We start from the raw sequence: 18,018 nt of genomic DNA on the forward strand, positions 1-18,018 counted from the left end.
CTGCAATTCCCTGATGGAAAATATTGAAAGTCGTTCTGCAGCGTATGGATGAAATCAACTCCTCTCTGAGGAATTGGGAGAAAATGTGTGCGTGTATGGCTATCTTTAGTCCAAAGATTCTGGTAAAACGAGATAAAGGTAACACAACCAGATTGTATGAAGTATGGCCGGAACTAGAGGATCGATAGATAGGCTTTGGGAAGAGGTGCTTTTTTAGCTCAGTAAAGGTAAAAATACACCATTCACTAATGTGACCAGTCTCACTTTTGTGCTATAAGTCATTCATAGCCCCGCCCTCCACCTTCCAGGCCTCTGACCTCATCGGCTTCACCGGCCAACCGGAAGGCTGTACAGCTAAGCTATCATCCCTCCCCTTATTTCAGCAGCCTGTATCTCTGGAACTGCTGATCATTTTTGACAAGCAGTGTTTACTTCAGGCTAGGGGCACATATAGCAGAAATGCTAGCGTGTAAAACGTGGCGTTATTGCCGCTAACGAAAGTCTATGGGCCGCAGGAAAAAAAAAACACATGCTTTTTCTATGCATTTTCATACCTGCATTTTTAAAAACGCTGGTTTTGTTGCATAATATTCATAGGCGCATCAAAAACGCACATAAATGAAAGTCAATAGGAACGCAATTGTATGCATTTTCCATGCGTTTTCCATAATGATTTTTTTTTGTTGTATTTCCGCTTCCTGTTTTCTTCCTAGTGATTTGCATAAATAGAAATATAAAAACGCATGAGAGACGCATACAAAACGCATATGCGTTTTGTGTATGCAAACCGCAAACGCATTAAAACACACACAAAACGCTTGAAAATGCATCACAAACGCACCACAAAAGCAGTAAAAACACATTAAAAAAACGCACAAAACATTAAAGGATACCCGACGGGACATGTGACATGATGAGACAGACATGGGTATGTACAGTGCCTAGCACACAAATAACCAGGCTGTGTTTCTTTTTTTCCTTTTTCTCTACCTGAAAGAGTTAAATATCAGGTATGTAAGTGGCTGACTCAGTCCTGACTCAGACAGGAAGTGACTACAGTGTGACCCTCACTGATAAGAAATTCCCCTTTTTATCTCTTTCTTACTCTCAGAAGCCATTTTCTGCTTGTAAAGTGTTTTATAGTTGGAATTTCTTATCAGTGAGGGTCACACTGTAGTCGCTTCCTGTCAGAGGCCTAGTGCACACCAGAGCGTTTCTGCTGCGGTTTGCGATCTGCTTGCGGGTGCGGATCCGCTAGGGTAATGTATTTCAATGGGCTGGTGTACACCAGAGTGGGAGGCGTTTTGCAGAAACACATACTCCCGGGCTGCTGCAGATTTTGGATTGCGGATGCGTTTCTGCCTCAATGTTAAGTGCAGGAAAAACGCAAACCGCTCTGAAAAACGGCACTTCAGAGCGGTTTGCCAGGCGTTTTTTGTTACAGTAGCTGTTCAGTAACAGCTTTACTGTAACAATACATGAAATCTACTACACCAAAAACGCTTCACAAAATGCTAGCTGAAACGCTGCAGAAAAAGAAGAAAAAGCGTTTCAAAATCTGCTAGCATTTTGCGGATCTGCTAGCGGTTTTTGGTGTGCACCAGGCCAGAGTCAGGACTGAGTCAGCCACTTACATACCTGATATTTAACTCTTTCAGGCAGAGAAAGAAAAAAAGGAACACAGCAGAGGGCCCAACCGTCCCGATCTCGTCGGGACTGTCACGATTTGGGGGGGCTCTCCCGCTGTCACGGTATGAGCCCCCCAAGTCCCGGCGGCAGTGGGCAGCAGTAAAAAAAAAAAATGATCGAGGCGCCAGCCGCGCCTAAGTGATATGCGGGATGCCGGCCATATCATTACTACCTCCCTCCCTCCTTCCCTTGAGATCTGCCCCCCCTGTGTCCCCGTTAGCAGAGTGCGCAGCGAGCGGAGCGGGCTGTCATTACCTGCGTCCATGCACGCATACCGATGTCCGGCTTCACTCTGCTTCCTGTGACGTCACAGGAAGCAGGAAGCTGGAGAAAGACATCGGTAATGCGTGCATGGACGGAGGTAAGATGACAGCCTGCTCCGCTCGCTGCGCACTCTGCTAACGGGGACACGGGGGCAGATCTCAAGGGAGGGAGGTAGTAATGATATGGCCGCATCCCGCGCGCGGCTGGCGCCTCGATCATTTTTTGGCACCCATCCTCACCCTCCTCCCCACCCACGGACACCCTTACCCTCCTCCCCACCCACGGGCAGGGTGTATGAGGGTATATTTAATTTAAAAAAAAAAGAATAAGGGCATAAATATTAATAAAAAAAAAATATTAAAAAAATGATGGTAGGCGTGTCTTGGGGGTGTGGTTGGGGGTGTGGTTAGGGGTGTGGCCAGTGTCCCGGTTTCTTCGTTTAAAATGTTGGGAGGTATGCCACAGCCTGAGCCTAGTTATTTGTGTGCTAGGCACTGTACATACCCATGTCTATCTCATCATGTCACATGACACTTCGGGTATCCTTTATCATAAAGCATGACATAAAACGCTATGATGTGCGCTCCCAGCCTGAAGCGACATCCAATGTTGATGTGTTTGATAAATAATACCAGCGGATGATGTCACCCAGGCATTGTGGTAGGTGTCTATGCTGCAGCTGATGAGACTGATAGCATAGTCCAGTAGCGTTCATCCAGAACATGCAATAATGTACAGTGAATGTTTACATCCCTCTTCTATGCCTCATATATAAGCCTCTATTACACAACTGCTGCAGTGCAGACTATACAAACATATCATGGCCTCAAATACTATAAAATAATACTGATAATTGTGCCTCTGTATACAGCTGCCTATTTATTAGCTTAAAGTGGCCCTAAAGTAAACCAGAGTATCCTACGGTGTCCACAGACTACAGTGAGTACAGTGAAAAAACAACTTAACATTTTTTGTTTAAAGCTATACCCAGGAGAATAATATGCACATTAAAAGACATTACAAGAGTATCAGGTAGAAGTTCCTCCCCTATGTACGTTTGAGCTTCCCTATTGGTCCTTTAGAACGGATCAGAACTCAAGACTTCCTCTCTGCTCTCAAAGAAAAGCAACAGCATAATAACCTTTAAAGAAAACAAATAATTTCTTTGTTACAGCTTATACAAATCCTGCAATAAATCTGCAGCATGTCTACTTCCTGCTTTCATGGAAGCAGACATATTGTTAACATGTGGTGTTTACAAATTAGCTGGACTGCCCTGGCAGAGGAGATTCCCGAGCTGACACAGCTGAGAGATCAAATTACAGCTTGTGATTAGTCACAGATGAGGGGGGAATAGACCCTGGTTGAACTCTCATAGGCTGAACTCTCTAAATACAGACAGGGTACATTTCTCTAGGCTTTCCTGCTGTCCTGTGCAGGGGCGTACCTGGGTAATATAGATCCTATGGCAAACACTGAAATTGCTCCCCCGCCCCGCCAGATGCAGTTATTTGGATTAGTTGAAGAGTTTTGCATTATTCCAGAGATGCTGGTGTGATGGAGGTGGAATGTGGACTAATATCTCAGTCCTGTGGGGTCTCTAGACAGAGGCCCGTATGCAGTTACCCTTTTCACCTGCGTTTTCCCCTTGTTGATATTTTCACAACTCGACAATTAGGGCCCGTTTCCACTAGGGCGGAAACCGCCGCGATTCCGCAGAGTTTCCCCGCACATGAATCGCACGGGGCAACTCTGCCATAGAGGAGAATGGTGCTGCCGGCGGAATCGCTTGCTGTAGCGATTCGTCTGGAACGCCCCGCAGAATTCGCAGCTAAGGCTGCGAATCCCATAGCCCTGCATGGCACGGCTGATGGGATTCACCTGTGATCCCGCCCACCCACTCAGTGCCGGCGTGCGTCTCGCAGACGCATGCCGCACTAGTGGAAATGAGCCCTAAAATTGCTTTTAAGCCACCAGCAAGCAATTAGATACTCAAAATAATTTTGATATTTCTTTTTCGCCTACTTTTTAGTACTTTTTCAATAGCAAAGCGCTGAAAAGGCATTTTAAAGAGAGGATGAAGAATTATCTTCTAGGAAAAAACTTAAAGCGGAATATAACCCTGCATTTCAACTTTGCTCTAAAACATTATTTACAGCATATTATATGCAAAAAGCATTTTTTTTTTACTAGACCAGCATTGGAAGGGTTAAACACAGAGGTTTTAAGTTCCGTGCAGACGTTCAGATAGTTACATTCTATTTAGTTATATGTATATATTGAGAAATGTTACACACTCTTTGGCTGTCCTCCAACTCCTTCTCAGTGAGAGAGATGAGTCACATTCAACACTTAGATACATTTATGTAAACAAAATGTATCTATTTCAGCTTCGGATGCGTCTGCAGAAATCTCCAGGAACTTTAAAGCCCTGTGTAACCCTTCCAATGCTGGTCTAGTAAAAAAAAAATGCTGGTTGCATATAATATACTGTAAATAATGTTTTAGAGCAAAGTTGAAATGCAGGGTTATATTCCGCTTTAAAGAGAATCTGTAATGAAAAAAACTCCCTCTGGGGGATAACTCACCTCTGGAGGGAGAAGCCTCTGGATCCTAACAAGGCTTCCCCCGTCCTCCTCTGTACCGGCAATCCAGCGAGCAATTCCTTCCCGAACAGCGGCAAGGTAAATATTTACCTACTACGATCCAGCGCAGGCGCAGTAGCAGCTCTTCCTTCGAGCTAAGGCAAAAATAGCCGAACCCGATCAGATCCGCTCTACTGCGCAGGCGCAAAGGACTCGCGCCTGCGCAATAGAGCGGATACGATCGGGCTCAGCTATTTCTGCCTTAGGCCGGAGGAAGAGCGCTGGATTGCGGTAGGTAAATATATCACAGCTTGTCAAGTCTTGTCAAGGCAGTTGCGGAGGGACCAGCACTAGATTCCCCCAGATTCAGAGGACAGGGAAGCCTCATGGGGACCCTGGGGCTTCTCCCTCCTGAGGTAAGTATCCCCCAGAGGTTGTTTTTTTTTGTTACAGGGTCTCTTTGATGAGGGCTATAGATGTCTCCAGGAGATTACTACAGATACAGGGTTTCACTTCCTATTGTGTAAGCAGCAACAACAACACAATCCAACAACCAATGGTAACTAGCTACAACAATGAAAGAACGTTAATCCATTTATTTCCAGGTATGTAAGTGTGTTTTTTTCCTGAATAGTCAGAGCACTTGAAACAAAGAGCAATAACTCACGATGCTGTATGTCTATACTAAATATTATTTTTGCCTAATACATAAATAGAATACACCTTGCATCAGAATAGTACACTGTGGCCCAATATGCAATCACATTTCTCTCCTGAATTCTCTCCTAGGAGATAACTGTTAAACTTCTTTCTAAAATAACTTTCCGGTGCTTTGCAATTGAAAAGGTACCAAAAAAAGTACTGTAGGTGAAAAGGTACTGTCAAATTTTTTTTGAGTATTTTTCTCCAAAATTTTTAATAAAATGCCTTTAAAGCTGCAAACAAGCAAAAACATATTGTATAATAATTTTAACAGTACCTTTTCACATACTGTTTGGTGCTTTTTCAGTTGCATTACAGTGCTAAAAAGTTATTGTAGACACAAGATAAAAAATGATCTCCTTGGAGAAAACTCAGGAGAAAAAGTGTATTGAATAAAGACCTGTGTGTTATTGTATTGTATTGTATCTGCCTCACATCCTGGGCCATATGCAATGAACCTTTTTCTCCTAAGTTTTCTCCAGGTGATATTTTTAAACTTGTCTATAAAATGCCTTTTAAACCCGCAGCAAGCAAGAAAATACTAAAAATAATTTTGACAGTACTATTTCAAATACTTTTTGGAACTTTTTGCAAAGTGCGGAAAAAATATTTTAAATTGAAGATGAAAAATTGTCTGCTAGGAGAAAACTCAGGAGAAAAAGTGAATTACTTATGGACCCCTGAGTGTTACCTAGGTATAAAAACGACAAACCTGTGAGGCTACACTATTCCTAAACCTTCCTTCCTAAATGTTCTTTTTAGATAGGAGGAGGCAACTGGTCTTCTTCACCATCCGGTTGTTGTGGAGTTTGTGACTCTTCTGCCAGCAGTGGGGTGGTTTCTTTGTCTGGTGTTTCTCCTCCGTTGGCTTCAACCTTACGTCCAGCTTCTAACTCATTTGCCTCCTCCACCGAATCCATTGTCTTCTCCCCACTGACGAACGTCACCATTTCTTGCTCCTGTGGAGGTTCTGATTTGGTCCCAGCTGTGCCGTTTTCAACCATAGTGGAGTCTTGCGTTGCTTTTCCATCTCCCAGCTCGGGTACCTGTCCTGCCCACACATCGTCCCTGGCGCCTTTTCTACTATTTGTGCGAAATGAGCCACTTCTCTTCTTCTTCCTTATCATTAGGAAGACTATGGTTACCAAAAGCAAGATTAAAATGACAGTGATGACCGCTATCAGTATAATTTTGCCTGTATTTTTATCTTTTGGTGTAGCACCCTTATCGGGTTTATTTGGGGATGCAGTGTAGCGTGAAGTTGTGAGATCACGTGGTTTGGACGTAACTTTCCGGTGATCGGTATCATCCATTTCACCACCTCCATGAGGTCCATGGTCAGTCCCAGCTTGGGTACTTGAAAGTGTGGTAGCAATGAAGTCATCTGCGGGCAGTCCTGGGTCATCCTTTGTGGTTGTGGATAATAAAGTGGAGTTGGCTGAAGCTGTAGATGGCTCGACTATCCGTGCACGAGGTAGTACGGTCATTGAGCTATCCATAACAGTAGAATTTTCCTGATCAGAACTAACTGAGGCCAAAATATCTGAAGGATGTCCTACATTATGAGAGGTCAGCAGTTCATCTGTTGCCTTAGAGGTCATAACGTCTCCAGTAATCGGGGCAGAGGTTTCGGATTCCAAAGCTAGAGAAACACTGGATGATGGTTCCAACTTATCCATACTAGACAAATCTATTTGTTTGATTGATGAAGGACCAACAGATGAAAGTTCAACCCGATCTGAAACTTCAGATTCTAATTTTCCAACTGATGGTAGAGTTGCAGTTTCCTCTATAACTAAAGTTGTAAGCTCCTGAATTTGGGGTGATGGAGAGGTAATGTCCATGGATCTTGATAATACCACAGACAAGAGGAGCATCGTTCCGATCAGAACAAACTTTCCCATCATGATGTCTTTTGAGTCTTCTCTCAGATCTTGCCTTTTCGGGGGTTTTTTCCACCACGAAGAGACCTGATCACACAGAAGGACCTGGATTGGGAGAAGACATGAACAGAAGTGAAATATTTGTTGTTTCTTGATGGGAACATACAGTACTGGTAGTTTTAGCCATTTATTTATATTTTTACAATATGCACAAGTATATACCAGGCTGCTTAGCCATACACTAGGGAAATACATGTTCCATACAGGGCCATACAGGGGATCCTTAATGGGGCGGTGCTCAAATTTAAAAAGGGACCCCATCAGCAATAGGTAGGCTCTCCCTGCCCCCTCCCCCCCCCTCCGCAGCAATGGATGCCCTCTCTCTGCTCCCCCCCTCCCCCACAGCAATAATAGGTGGCCTCTCTCTGCTTCACCCCCACCCCAGACAGAGCAGTAGTACATGGACTTAGCTTCCTAGCATCAGGATTGCCCCATCTATCAAGACATGGAGGACAGAGCCTGGACTCTGGAGCGTGTGGTGTAGTCACCTGTCACTGACGGCAGGAGAGCTACAGGGTTTTATTTGATTTACTCAGCAGAAGGGAGGGGGTGGCACTTCTATCCTGACTGAGGAGGAATGGAGGACGGCTGACTGGCTGAGGGTGAGCAGTTAGTTTGTCATAGACTCGCAGCCAGCCAGCCAGTGTGTTATTGTGTTGAGCTGCAGCATGTCATATGAGAACATTAAATTAAGCTGATTCAATTGTCGAGTGCTGTGTGATTATTCCAAAATGGGGTGGGGGGTGGGGGAATCCTCACAAGTTTGCCTTGGGCAGCAAAAAGTCTAGAACCGTCCCTGGATAGCACACCCCAAATCCTTTCTGCAAAAATATTTGGGACACCAACTCCGACTCACACTCATCCGCACCCCGTCTAAACTTCTAGGCACACATCATGGGCACATCTTAATAACCTACCACCTACCTACATAATTACGCACCTGTATTAAAAGATAATATACGCGCCCTCTGTCTCAAAAACATAGGAATATACAGTCCCAACCTAGTAACCGAAAAGTCCTCAGACAGGTTCCTCAGATTCAACTGTAGTCCAGAATAACCGGCTCCTTAGTTCAGGACAATCATCTCAACATGTAAAGAATAAAGAAAGGCTCATAGCATAATACTGCTTTACATCCGGTCACTCCCTCACCAAGATGTTACCACCGTGTGTTGTTATAAGGGTCACCTTTCAATCACCTGTGCCAAGACACAACCCCCTATGTGCCCGCACTCACCCCAGCTTTCCTCCCAAATCTCCGGAGGCGGGATTGATCACACATGGGGGTACACACCAGAAAACTCCTTATTCCAGTCAAATGGCGAGATTTCCACTGTTACTGCAACTCAAAGCACACCAGTATAGTGTAAAACTGTATATTTATTTTAAAAGATAAAAAGTTGTGCACTCACAAGCGTAAGAGTAAATCAGGCATGTAACATTGACAGCGCTAGTCCCCGGGTGACCGCTCTGCGGATACCGCATCAGATTCCTCCTCGCCCGTTCAGAGCTACACTCGTGTCTCCAGCGTCCACTTCCGGTCTCCTGTACTACTGCTCCGCCCTATGCATTTCGTCACAAGTGACTCATCAGGGGCTCCCGGGGACTAGCGCTGTCAATGTTACATGCCTGATTTACTCTTACGCTTGTGAGTGCACAACTTTTTATCTTTTAAAATAAATATACAGTTTTACACTATACTGGTGTGCTTTGAGTTGCAGTAACAGTGGAAATCTCGCCATTTGACTGGAATAAGGAGTTTTCTGGTGTGTACCCCCATGTGTGATCAATCCCGCCTCCGGAGATTTGGGAGGAAAGCTGGGGTGAGTGCGGGCACATAGGGGGTTGTGTCTTGGCACAGGTGATTGAAAGGTGACCCTTATAACAACACACGGTGGTAACATCTTGGTGAGGGAGTGACCGGATGTAAAGCAGTATTATGCTATGAGCCTTTCTTTATTCTTTACATGTTGAGATGATTGTCCTGAACTAAGGAGCCGGTTATTCTGGACTACAGTTGAATCTGAGGAACCTGTCTGAGGACTTTTCGGTTACTAGGTTGGGACTGTATACTCCTATGTTTTTGAGACAGAGGGCGCGTATATTATCTTTTAATTCATTGTATTGTATCACACTACTTTCATTACGCGAACCATCAAGTGTAAACCTTGTATCCTGAGCGCATACTTTTTTGCTGTTATAATTACGCACCTGCCTCACCATCAGCATCTAACCTGTCATGTCTTCGGTGACACCCTTACCAAACCGTCATATTCAGGACCGGCGCTACCATAGGGCCAGCCTGGGCATTTTCCCCAGGGCCCCTGAGTGCTGTCCAGTCAACTCTCAAACCTCACTACAGCTCCTGTCACACCTTCACCACACCACTTGTCATACCCAACCAATCTCACCCACCACACCTCCAGCCACACCTTCACCACACTCCCTGCCCAACCAATCTCCAGTCACACCCACCACACCTTCACCACACCACCAGTCACACCCCAACCAATCTTCAGTCAAACCCTCAAGCCTAACCACAGCTCCAGTCACCTCAAACTCCAGTCACACCCGCCAAACCTCCAGCTACACCTTAACCACACCACCTGTCGTACCCCAACCAATGTCCAGTCACACCCTCTAACCTCAGCACAGCTCCAGTCACACCGACCACAACTCCACTCACACCTTCACCACACCACCTGTCATACCCCAACCAATGTCCAGTCACACCCTCTCACTTCACCACAGCTCCAGTCACACCCACTACACATCCAGCCACACCTTCACCACACCACCAGTCACACCTCAACCAATCTCCAGTCACACCCTCTAACCTCAGCACAGCTCCAGTCACACCCACCACACCTCCAGCCACACCTTCACCACACCACCTGTCATACCCCAACCAATGTCCAGTCACACCCTCTCACTTCACCACAGCTCCAGTCACACCCACTACACATCCAGCCACACCTTCACCACACCACCTGTCACACCCCAACCAATGTCCAGTCACACTCTCTAACCTCAGCACAGCTCCCGTCACACCCACCACACCTCCAGCCACACCTTCACCACACCACCTGTCATACCCCAACCAATCTCCAGTCACACCCTCAAACCTCCTCACAGCTCCAGTCACACCCACCACACCTCCAGCCACACCTTCACCACACCCCGGTCATACCCCAACCAATCTCCAGTCACACCCTCTCTTACTCTTTCCCCCCTTTTTCATAGTGCATAGATAAAAAACACACCACAATGTAACACGCAGTACTTTGAGTATCGGATCACACTATTGGGTCAGAGCGAGACAATTTACATTACTAAAGACGTGTATGACAGAGGGGGAGATAAATTTCACCTGTTTGTTTACACTGAACATTTTCAAAGTATTCTTTTGACTGTATTTCCTTGCTATGTGCTTTCCCAACAAGCCTCTGTCACCGCAGCTGGCCGGTACCACAGACTTTAGCAACTTCCTGATGCATAAAAGTCAGTTAGCAAGAAATCGGGAGGGGCAGATGTTACAGAACGAGATAGCGATCTAAGACCTACATCTTAAACCGGTGTATGTAAGACACACTCACTAAGCACTTTATCAGGAAAAAGCGGACCTGAACTCAAAACTTTCTCTATGCTCTAAAATATAAGCAACAGCATAGTAACCTTTAAAGATAAAAACATTTCTTTGTTACATGTGACACAAATCCTGCAATAAAGCTGCAGTGTGTCTACCTCCTGCTTTCATGGAAGCAGACATAGGGTTAACATCTGTGTTTACAAACTAGTTGCTCTGCCGAGGCAGCCAGCTGACGCAGCTGAGAGATCAAATTACAGCTGTGATTAGTTACAGATGAGAGGGAATAAGACAGGCTATCTCTCTAAATACATACAGGGTCCACTTTGGCAAGCCAACCCCGCCATTGCCACATAAGCATGGGCGTCCGCACATATGGCAAAACCGGGCATCTGCTCGAGCCTGGCCGCCCGCTGCCCCCCCCCCCCCCCTGGCCGCTTGCCCGTGCAGCCAGAAGGAGAGGAACAGCGCAGAGAAGAGAGAGATCTATGGGCACAGTGGGGAAGGGCGGACGTCTCCCCCCCCCTTCCCTCACCTTAGGGGGCTCTCTCTCCCTCGCTGCCTCTCCGGAATGAAGTGTGCAGCGGCTGGGCAGCGGGCGGAACTTACCTCCTCTCGCTCCTGCGCCGGAAGTTCTGGTGCCGCACTCTGGTCTGGATCAGACCAGAGTAGCGGCTAATCCATCCGGCGCGTGCGACGAGAGGAGGTAAGTTCCGCCCACTGCCCAGCCGCTGCACACTTCATTCCGGACTCCGGAGGGGAGAGCGAGAGAGGGAGGGAGAGCCCCCTAAGGTGAGTGCCCATAGCTCTCCCTCTTCTCTGCGCTGCTCCCCTCCTGCTGGGGCACACATGGCCACCTTTTCTGGGGACATATCCCCCTGGCTACATATACTGGGACATATCCCCCTGGCTACATATACTGGGACATATCCCCCTGGCTACATATAATGGGACATATACCCCTGCCTACATATACTGGGACATATACCCCTGCCTACATATACTGGGACATATCCCCCTGGCTACTTTTTCTGGGGACATATACCCCTGCCTACATATACTGGGACATATCCCCCTGGCTACATATACTGGGACATATACCCCCTGGCTACATATACTGGGCCATATACCCCCTGCCTACATATACTGGGACATATACCCCTGCCTACATATACTGGGACATATCCCCCTGGCTACATATACTGGGACATATACCCCCTACCTACATATACTGGGACATATACCCCCTGCCTACATATACTGGGACATATCCCCCTGGCTACTTTTTCTGGGGACATATACCCCTGCCTACATATACTGGGACATATCCCCCTGGCTACATATACTGGGACATATACCCCCTGCCTACATATACTGGGACATATACCCCCTGCCTACATATACTGGGACATATCCCCCTGGCTACATATACTGGGACATATACCCCTGCCTACATATACTGGGGACATATACCCCTGCCTACATATACTGGGGACATATACCCCTGCCTACATATACTGGGCACATATACCCCTGCCTACATATACTGGGCACATATACCCCTGCCTACATATACTGGGCACATATACCCCTGGCTACTTGTTCTGGGGACATCTCTACCCCTGGCTACCAGTTCTGGGGACATCTATACCGCTGGCCACCTATTCTGGGGACACCTATAGACCTGGGGCTACCTATTTTTGGGGAGCCACTGCTGTCAGATTGAGTGTATTTTGGGGAACTGCTGCCAGGTGAGAGGTGTCTACATATTAAGGGGACATTCTGCCTATTTATGTGAAAAGCTGTCTATTTATGTGCCTCATGACTGCTGAATTTGTCTTGTTGCGGGCTTCATGGTTACTGACTTTGTCTTGTTGGGGGCCTCATGATTTGTTGGGGGCCACAAGATTGCTGAATTTGTCTTGTTGGGGGCCTCATGATTGCTGAGTTGGTCATGTTGGGGGCCTCATAATTGCTGAATTTGTCTTGATGGGGGGGGGGGCCTCATGATTGCTGAATTTGTCTTGTTGGGGGTCACATGATTGCTAACTGCGAGACTATAGAAAAAGCTGAATCATCATCATATGAGACAATAGCATTAAACCTACTTTTTCCGCTTTTTAAAACATAAAATGAAACTGGGAGGTTCTAAAAAAAATGAATAATTTTTTCAGGAGTACGATGGATGAAATTGTTTATCTTCACAGTTTATTTTCAACTTAATTTTCCATAATGTTCATGTATGAGTTAAAACGTTTGTATTTAGTTTAAATTGCTGTTGGCACTTTGTGATAGTAAAGTGACTTTGCAGTTTGGACACTCGACCTCCAAAAGGTTCGCCACCACTGTCCTAATCTAATGTCCCACCATTGCTTAGTTCATGTAAACTTGTCTCCACCCACGACCACACCCACATTCTGGTTCATGACCACACCCATTTTTCGGCCGTAGCTCCATTTTACACCAACCCAGATTTGCGGCTTTTCGCTCCCCACTTTTTGCCCCCCCCTGGAAAATTTTCTGCGGACGCCCATGCACATAATACCAATCCTTTGCTCACTACACTGGTTACCCATAAAATGGAGAATCCTTTTAAAAATTGGCACGCTAACATCCAAATCCCTACACGACCTAAGCCCTGGATACCTGAAAAATTTGTTACAACTGCATCAGTCCAACTAAAAACCTTTGGAGCCAGAGCTTTCTGTCATGCTGCCCCTACCCTGTGGAATGCCTTGCCAAACTTAATCAATACAGCTCCAACCCTGGGCACATTTAAATCAAACCTGAAAGGCCACCTGTTTAGTCTGGCATTTATGATCACATAACATTTTCCCCTGTACAGATCACTATGTACTGATCTGAGACAAGCCTATGAGCTGTAGTTCCTCAGGGAGAAAAATGCTTTGCAAATGTTTCATTGTTGTTATTGTTCAAACCTGCTTATTTATACATGTATCTAATCATCCAATCATGTGTCAGCTGCGTTCTGATAAAAACTGTGCAGTTCAGGAGCCTCAGTTACCTTTCTTTCAAACGCCACAATGGGGGAATGAGATTTTGACTAAGGCATGGTTAAGATTGCAACACGGGCTGACTTAAGTAAATGTGTAACAAAACCGTCTCTGTAGATTGTACAGAATGATGAGAAAAATGAACTACCTCCGGTGAGAAGCAGTTCTGCAGGGAGAAATGCATAAATAGAAGATATCACTGTAGAATGGCCAAATTGATTGAAGCTGACAGAAAGGCTACGATAACTCATGCATACCTCTTTACAGCAGCATCTCAAAACACACCACACATCGCACCACATCAGGTGCCACTCCTGTCAGCACAAAGCTGTGGCCGGAGGGGGCACAAGTTCACCCAAACTGGACTGCAGCACAAGAAAGAGGCGCGCCGCGGTCAAAAACGTTTTAAAATGCAATTGAGCAATCACAACACACTATGGGCTTGATTCACTAAGACAAATAGCCTGCCTTATCCGAGTAAACATGTCTTATCAGATATAACACGCCTTATCAAAGTTAACCAGCCTTATCAGAGTAGCATAGCGAGTGCTACGAACTTATGCCTGCAAATTGGCAATGACGAGAGCTCCACTCATCCTGCCCTGAGCCCCTGCGGGTTCGTAGCGCTCACTATGCTACTCTGATAAGGATTGTTAAAGAAAACCTGTAACGAAAAAAGCCTCTGGATCCTATTGAGGCTTCCCCCGTCCTCCTCAGTCCCACGGCGGCGGTGATAAAGCTCCCCGAACAGCGGGGATGTAAATATTTACCTTCCCGGCTCCAGCACAGGCGCAGTATCGGCTCTCTGCTAGGAGATAGGCGGAAATAGCCGATCGCTGTTGGGCCGCTCTACTGCGCAGGCGCAAGTCTCCTGCCCCTGCGCAGTAGAGTGGACCCGACAGAGATCGGCAATTTTCGCCTATCTCTGTGCGGAGAGCCGCAACAGCGCACCCGCAGGGAAAGTAAACAAATAAGCGCTTATCAGGCTTGTCGAGGGAGGATTGCCGGACACTTCGGGGGAGCCAGCGCTGGACTGCCTGCAGCTACAGGGGAGGGGGAAGCCTCATTGGGACCCTGAGGCTTCCCCCTCCCGAGGTGAGTACCCCCCAGGGGAACTTTTTTTTGTTACAGGGTCTCTTTAACTTTGATAAGGCGTGTTATCTCTGATAAGGCATGTTAACTCGAATAAGGCATGCTAATTGTCTTCGTGAATCAAGCCCTATGGGTCAGATGCATGAATAGTCTGTATATTTGCCATGGTAACGCACACACTGCTATAGTAACGTGGAATCCTACTTGCATAAGTAGCGTACCACGCTTTACCGTAGCAACGTGTGTGTTATGCCAGTAAAGCGAGGGTTGCTAACTGAAAAATGCTCGCACACCCCTGGCGCTACTACCAGTAAAATTGCCACATGGTGCCTGCGCAGAAAATGTACCTAGAGGTTGTACATCAGGCCCATCGTGTCAGAGGTTATGCTTTCCCTCAGGCCGGGTGTTGTCAATTGCTCGAGTACATTTTGAAACCCAGGTTTCTGCCTGTGGAGAGCTTTTCTTGTGTTTTTTTCAGCTTATTGTAGATCACAGGACCTGCACATTGTAGATCACATAGCAGCAGAGCCGGGACAAGGTCCTCCAGCACCTGAGAAACCAAAGTGCGCCCCTCCATTACTCCCACCCCAGCCGTCACACACTGATTAGACTAAGAGGCGCCCCAGGGCTCCCAACCCCCACAACACCTTAATCTCTAGTTATCTGGCTTGCAGTCACTGCCATGTATCCCCTTTTCTTATTTCTCTCTGCTTCAAACACAATAGGGGAATGATAGCTGAGTGAGTTGGGCGCCCCCTCCTGCACTGCGCCCTGAGGCTGGAGCCTCTCTGCCTCGGCCCGGCCACGCATAGCAGATCACATAGGCTGCATATTGTACTGTCTACATATCAACATGATGTCAAAACTTGTGCTTTATTAATGTTGATGTACCTGACTTTTATAGATGCTAAATAAATGTTATTTTTTATACCACTGATCTATTGAGATCTGGACTGAGCCAATAAACCCTACCCCTTTTTTGTTTTCTATTTAATGCTATATCCTAGGGGTGGCTAATACTTTAAAGGGAACCTTTCTTCTTACAGTGATCCCTTTCAGTTCTGATAATATTTTGTCAGAACTGAAATATACCAGTTGCTGTCAGTTATATATCAGCAGCTGTCAGTTACAACTGAATGTGCAAGGTAATGTCCATGTTTCCCTATGGCTCAAGTGGATGATATTACAGTTTAACAGTGTGCTGACCAGGAAGCTGTTAGGAGGAATGGCCATTTTTAAAATGGAGGACGGACAATTCCATTGATCACAGTGGACAAATGCAGGAGAGGAGAAAGAGATTGAGGAGTAGACTACATAGGAGGTAAGTATGACCTGTGTATGGTTATTTTGACTTTTTATTTTCAGTTCCGGTTCTCTTTAAAGGGGAACTTCAGCCTAAACAAACATGCTGTCATTAAGTTACATTAGTTATGTTAATTAGAATAGATAGGTCTACACCTGTAGATGAGGCGGTGATCCGCCGGATCGCATCTTCCATGTCCCCGCGCGTCCCCGCTCGCCGCACGTGCGCCGGATTCGATTCCCGCTCGTCCCCGCCGGCGCCGCTTATCTTCCGCTCGATTCCCTGCCATTGTCCCCTTGCGGGGAGCGAGCAGTGAATCGGCGGTGGGGAGATCCGTCCTGTCAGATCTTATCAATCGAGCCGCATCAGCGGCTCGATTGATAAGGAACATCGCGGCCGCATCTGCGTCTTTACCCACCCTGTTTTAAAAGAACAGGCAAATGTTTGTGATTCATGGGGGCAGCCATCTTTGTCATGGGGGCAGCCATCTTTTTGGTTGAAAGGAGGTGACAGGGAGCAGGAGACACAGTTCCAACTGTCCTGTGTCCTGATCACCCCTCCCAGCTGCATGCGCTAGGCTTCAAATGTCAAATTCAAAATGTAAGAAAAAACATTTTGCACCAAAACAGCAGAACGAGAGCAACAACATCAGAAATCCCATCATGCTTTGCACAGCATCAGGGGAAAAATGCCCGGGCAGTTTTCTTCTGTGCAGCTAAAAATGAGGCTTGTATAAGAGAAACAAAGTTCTGATGCTGTGAAACTGTTAAAGAAACACCAGGCCTTTTCAGTGCTGCTGAGTCGATTTTTAGTCTGGAGGTTCACTTTAAAGGACCACTATCATGAAAAGAGTAGGCAGTTAAAATCTGACAGAACCGACAGGTTTTGGGCCAGTCATGGGGGATTCTCAAGGTTTTCTTTGTTTTCAACAGCATTTCCAGTAAAATACCAGCCAACCTACCTAATCACTTGCACACTATTTTGTCAGTTAAACTTTGCAACTGCTGTTCAGGAAATGCTGTTGAAAACAAAGAAAACCCAGAGAATCCCCCATGAGGAGATGGACTGGCCCAAAACCTGTCGGTTCTGTCAAATTTTAACTGCCTACTTTTTTCACTGGAGATTGTAACTAATCCAGCACACCTGGCATCGATCTCTATTCAGTCATCTCATCATCAGATCGATGTACTCTACAATTTGAGCAGTCCGCATCATACAGATGTATTCCTCTTACCGGTATTTAGGACTCCTGGGATGAAGAATGAAGGTGATCCTAGTTAGCAGGCACCCTGCACAAAGAAGAGAACAGAGAGCGTTATCCGGAGAACATGGACACAAAACATCTAATTCTGGCATTCCTATTCACCATTGCTGGATTGGTGGAAAGGAAAGGCAATGTAGGCAGCTGCCTAGAGCAGCAAAGATTCACTGAGAAGCCTTTTACTTCCCTGTGGTGATAAAGGGGTTGATTCCAACAATATATTTCAGAATTTATCTCACTTTACTTATTTTTCACCTCCGGAGAGATAATTAATGGGATAAAGCAAACACAGCAAACGGGGTACATAAAACCACAGAGACAATAGTATGCACAAAATATAGACGTCTGTAAATAATACAGAATTGGTAGAAACCATAGTAATTACAGTGATAAATGTAGCATGACTAACAGCACGTAAAGCAACCTACAAGACACAAAAGGGTGAAAGAGCAGTGCCCTTGAAAGTAAATGATTATAAACTGCTAATTATGATTATGCAAAATTTCGCATACATTTTCGCAATTACGGCCATACATAATTACAATTTGGACATTCAACTGATTTCATGTAATTCATTTG

At 46.0% G+C, this 18,018-nt stretch overlaps 1 protein-coding gene across 1 annotated transcript in view; it reads right to left on the reverse strand.

Moving 5' to 3' along the window:
* Window positions 1–5,541: 5,541 nt before the first annotated feature.
* LOC137524188 (leukosialin-like) overlaps window positions 5,542–18,018 on the reverse strand; it is a 36,006-nt gene continuing 23,529 nt past the window's right edge. The window contains exons 2-3 of the mRNA XM_068243774.1: window positions 17,413–17,467; window positions 5,542–7,228 (exon numbers count right to left, since the gene is read on the reverse strand). Coding sequence (XP_068099875.1) covers window positions 5,999–7,147 — 1,149 coding nt within the window. The 5' untranslated portion in view covers window positions 7,148–7,228; window positions 17,413–17,467 and the 3' untranslated portion in view covers window positions 5,542–5,998. The remainder of the gene's footprint in view (window positions 7,229–17,412; window positions 17,468–18,018) is intronic.

Source organism: Hyperolius riggenbachi, chromosome 7, assembly GCF_040937935.1.
Source record: "Hyperolius riggenbachi isolate aHypRig1 chromosome 7, aHypRig1.pri, whole genome shotgun sequence".
NCBI lineage: Eukaryota > Metazoa > Chordata > Amphibia > Anura > Hyperoliidae > Hyperolius > Hyperolius riggenbachi.